The sequence below is a fragment of the Trifolium pratense genome, linkage group LG5 (assembly GCF_020283565.1).
Source record: "Trifolium pratense cultivar HEN17-A07 linkage group LG5, ARS_RC_1.1, whole genome shotgun sequence".
In the NCBI taxonomy this organism is placed as follows: Eukaryota; Viridiplantae; Streptophyta; class Magnoliopsida; order Fabales; family Fabaceae; genus Trifolium; species Trifolium pratense.
The window spans coordinates 40,598,965-40,603,996 of record NC_060063.1 but is presented as its reverse complement, the minus strand read 5'-3'; the positions used below and the strand labels follow the sequence as shown (position 1 = coordinate 40,603,996).

The window sequence follows — 5,032 nt, the reverse complement described above, 5'->3', positions numbered from 1 at the left end:
TAAACCACACAACACAATAGAACAATCTCCGTACTTCAAAGCTTAGGAGAAGTTCACACTTACAACTCAATAAACACTCAGGTCCTAAGCTTGCATCAATGAGACACAAGAAAGGCTCACAATTAACACTCTAAAATCCCTAAAACTCACGCTTTGTAATAACACGATTTTAGATGCTTGAAACCATATGCTTGCCTTCGTATTTATAGTAGTAGAACGACTTGGGCTTCAAGACAAAATTAGGGCTTCTAGAACTGCGGCAGCTGTGATATATTTTTGAAAATAATAGTTCTATTTTTGAAACGCAAAAATATATTTTCCAAAAATATAATTCCTTTGGAAAATAAAACTAGGGTTTAGCTGCCTCCTGAAACACATTAAACACGTGCGCCTTCCTCTGTAAGAAACATTGAAACAATTCTTCAAACAGATCTTCAAAAGATTGAGTAGAAATTAAAACCCGCTAGCTGGCGCGCACAGTCAGACAGACAGGTGTTGTTCCAAAGTGTACCAACATTTGTCACAACACTTGGGGGTCAGCACATATGTCTCAACACTTGGCTAAAATATGTTTTTGCAAAATGTAGCCAACATACAAAAACCCAACATGTTGATTGCATGAAGTGTCTTTATATACCTGTGTCTGAAATGTCTGGTCGTATGGAAATAGAAACTCCTGCTAATGGTTCCGTAACTACCCGTTTTGTATGTCGTGACTGCCCCGTAACCGTGTTTGGTAGACACTTTGGTATGGACCTGGTGTGTATCCAACTTAGTGGTATAGATGTGATCTTTGCTATGAACTGGTTAATATTTAATCGAGTCCATATCAATTGTTGTGAGAAGACCGTTGTGTTTCCAAAATCGGAGGAGAGTCTATATTTGATGAGTGAGAAGGAAGTAGTAGAATCTTTGAAGGAACATCTGGAGATGTATGCCTTGTTTGCATCCTTGAAACTTGAAGGTGGAGTTAAGATGGAAAAATTGTCGGTTGTTTGTGAATTTCCCTATGTATTTCCGGAAGATGTGTCAGATGTACCTCCAGAAAGAGAAGTAGAGTTTACTATTGATTTGGTATCTGGTACTATCCCGATATCTATGGCACCGTATCGAATGTCAGCGTCAGAGTTGAATGAGTTGAAGAAGCAACTAGAGGAACTACTTGAGAAGAAGTTTATTCGACCTAGTGTATCGTCGTGGGGTGCACCTGTGTTGTTGGTTAAGAAGAAAGAATGGAGTATGAGGTTGTGTATTGACTACCGTCAGTTGAACAAAGTGACGATCAAGAACAAGTATCCACTTCTGAGGTTAGATGATTTGATGGATCAATTGGTTGGAGCTTGCGTATTTAGTAAGATTGATTTGAGATCTGGATACCATTAGATTAGAGTGAAAATGGAGGATATACCAAAGACTGCTTTTAGGACGAGGTATGGTCATTATGAGTATTCGGTGATGCCTTTTGGTGTGACCAATGCACCTGGTGTTTTTATGGAGTACATGAATAGGATTTTTCATTCATTCTTGGATAAGTTCGTTGTGGTGTTCATTGATGATATCCGAGGAAGAGCATAAGGAGCATTTACGGATTGTTTTGCAAGTTTTGAAAGAGAAGAAGTTGTATGTCAAGTTGTCGAAGTGTGAGTTTTGGTTGAAGGAAGTGAGTTTTCTTGGTCATGTGATTTCAAGCGGAGGGATAGCGGTTGACCCAGCCAAAGTTGATGTCGTATTGCAATGGGGAACGCCAGAGTTTGTTTCTGAGATAAGAAGTTTTCTTGGATTGGCCAGTTATTATAGAAGGTTCATTGAAGGATTTTCGAAGTTGGCTTTGCTTTTGACATTGTTTTTATCATGGAAACTAAGATGCATAAAAATACCAGTGACGTAAAGGATAAGTTTGCTGCTACTTACAACTTTTTTTCAATTGATTGTACTTTAAATGGGAATAGGGGTAAATCTGGGGGTCTTATCTTACTTTGGAGTCATTGTACTTGTCAAATAGATATAAGAGATATGGATTTTAACTAGATTGATGTATATGCGTCACTAACCTTATTACTTCCGACCAATGGAGAAAAACTGGTATTTATGGTTATTCAAAACATCAACATAAGCACCTTACTTGCACTTTTATCAATCAACTTAGTACAACTAATTTCAATACTAACTGGCTCATCTTTGGTGACTTAAACCTTACTATTAATGATTCTAAAAAATTTGGGGGCAACCCTATTGATACTAATTTAACTACCTTGTTCAGATCAACTCTCACTTCTTCTGATTTACAGGATCTAGGATATAAGGGTGACATCTTCACTTGGACCAACAAACGAGAAGGCCTCCATCTCATAAAAGCTAGACTAGACAAATTCCTGGCCAATTCAGGATGGATAACTATGTTCCCTCATTTCACCAATTTTCACCTTCTCGAATATAAATTTGATCATGTTCTCATCCTTCTGTATTTCAACAAACACCTCACCCAGACTCAGAGACAAACCAGGCCTAGACCCACCAGATATGAACAAGTATGGACCAGGGACGACTTGCACTTCCAAATTGTTAGGAATGCTTGGAATAATAGTAAAAGCTCTACCCATCAGAAACTTGGAAATACTCTCTTTGCTCTACATAACTGGGGTAGCAAAAGGTTTGGAATTATTCCCAAACGTATCAAAATCTTACAAGAAGAATTACTACACTTAAGTGACAATAAGGGCACTCACCATGGTATGGAGCAACTTAAAAAGAAAGAGAAGGAGCTGGATGATATTCTTGAGTGTGAAGAAATGTGGTGGCTACAAAGATCTAGAGTTATATGGCTCCCGCAGGGAGATAAGAATACTAAATACTACCATATGAAAGCTAATATCAGAAAGCACAAGAACACTATTGAGATGATTAAAGATGAGTAAACTGCCATTTTAGTCCTCGGAAGTGTCACTCGCTGTCATAAAAGTCCCAGAATCATCAAAAAATATTTTAAAGTCCCTGAATTTAATATCCGTTAGTCAAAATGGTCCCTGACGTTATCTTTCTGTTTGTTTTATATGATGTGTACCAAAATTTGACATGTTGGACTAATATGTGACAATTTTTTATTCTAATTTTACAGCAACCTAAGCAAGGATCAAATTGAAAGTGAGCATAAAAAAAATTGTAAATAAAAAAATACAACAAAATAGTAAAAAAAACAATAGAAAAATTCATCCAAAATTCATAATAAACTCATCTTCAACCAATTATCCCTTCCGAGAATTCATCTTCTCACCCAACAAAAAACCATAACAAAAAAAAATCAAATTTCTCCATATTTCACCCCCTCTTCTATTAGAATAAAACTAAATGAATAATCATATTTTCCAAAATCAACAAAAGAAGTTCAAGAGATAAAGAGAGCAGAAAGTTCAAAAAAATCAGATCCGAGATTTATTTGTTTACTTTAAACTTGTTATTGTGATAATTAGAGAGGAGAAATGATTGACTCAAACATGGAAGAAAACTCATTATTTACAAGCTTTGTCTAACTTCTCTAGCTCAATTGCATCTTCACAAAACAATTTACCAAGGTCGATAGTTGGTAAAGTGGTTGTTGTTGATACAAGAACAAGGTCTTGATTTAGTGGAAGATATGTGGAACTTTTCTTTGCCAACTTTTACCAATTATCGACCTATTTGTTCACAACCTTCATGGGTCAATTTCCATCCTTACTCTCTCTTATTTGTTTACTTAAACTTGTTGTTATTGTGATAATTTTGGGGGTATTTATTTGTGTCAATTTACTTTATAAGTTAGTAGATTAATGTTTCTCATATTTAAATGAATGTTCTTTTTTCAAGTTTGAAGATAGAGGTAGGAGTTGGTATGAATTTCTATTATTTAATCCAAAATATTTTTGAAAAAAATGGAAGGTGGGTTTGACATATTGATGCTTGATGGAGGTTTGTGAGGAAGAGAGGAGAAAGAAGATGAAGATTTGTTTTTGTTCATTTTTATTGTATTTGTTTTTATTTAGGAAATTTTAGTTTTTACTGTCATTTTAATTCTTGTATAGGTGTCACTGAAAATTACCACATCTTGGTTCAATGTGTCCAAATTTGGGGACAGATCTTAAAAACAAACAGAAAGATAACGTCAGTGATCATTCTGACTAACGGAAGTTTGATTCAGGGACTTTTAAATGTTTTTTGTTGTTTCAGGGACTGTTAGGACAACGAGTGACACTTTCAGGGACGAAAGTGACTGTTTACTCGATTAAAGATTATCAAGGGCAAACTCACTATGAAGAAGATAAAATTGAGCAGGTTTTCATTGACCACTTCCAACACCTCTTTTCCCACCAGGACACTAAAGACATCCAGGAGGCAGTGAAAGTAGTAGAAGGTAAGATTACACAGGATATGCATCAGCTCTTGAATGAAAGTTATACAAAGGAAAAGGTGTATCTAGCAATGAAAGACTTAAAACCTCTGGCTGCCCTTGGACCTGATGGGCTTCCTGCCCAGTTCTACCACAATTATTGGCATATTATTGGCATTGATATCCTCCATATAGGGCTAAACATTCTCAACAATCAAGGAGACCCTAGCTGTAAGACCCGTAATTTCACAGTTTATTTTGTGTAAGGAAAATAAATATTGGATAAAAGTTTTAGGGTTTTTGTTTAAGTCGTTTTGTAAGTATCGTTGTAATAGCGGCATTTTTGCTGAGTTTAAGTCTGTTTTGTACTCGTGCGCTGAAAAGGCACAGACTTTTGGGCTGTAATCCTCTTTTATGTATGAGAAGGTTTATGCATTTTCAGAATGACGAGTTTTGGATTATTCTTGTTTTTGGAAAAACGAGTAGGAATTTTACCCGCTGTTGTAAAATTTTACGGCTTCTGAATTCCGTAGAATTTTAGATGGAAGTTTTATATATCTGCGCGAGTTAGGATATGTCCTGAGAATAATTTTCAGGAGTGTGGAAGAAAATTACAGTCGCGGAAAAAGATTCGGCGATAAGTTTTGGAAATGTCTTAAGACGGACTTTTAT

The 5,032-nt window shown here is 35.9% G+C and overlaps 1 protein-coding gene across 1 annotated transcript; it reads left to right on the top strand.

Annotated features, from left to right (window-relative positions):
• Window positions 1-3,205: 3,205 nt before the first annotated feature.
• On the top strand, window positions 3,206-4,626 carry LOC123886662. Its single transcript, XM_045935957.1, has 2 exons — window positions 3,206-3,694; window positions 4,201-4,626. Exons 1-2 carry the CDS (start codon window positions 3,632-3,634, stop codon window positions 4,624-4,626), a joined length of 489 nt encoding a protein of 162 aa, XP_045791913.1. The 5' UTR covers window positions 3,206-3,631.
• Window positions 4,627-5,032: the final 406 nt, after the last annotated feature.

Coding starts and splice junctions, on each gene's coding strand:
- LOC123886662 (XM_045935957.1), top strand. CDS start 3,632: ATGTGGAACTTTTCTTTGCCAACTTTTACCAATTATCGACCTATTTGT. Junction 3,695..4,200: donor TTTGTTCACAACCTTCATGG/GTCAATTTCCAT, acceptor TTGTTGTTTCAG/GGACTGTTAGGACAACGAGT.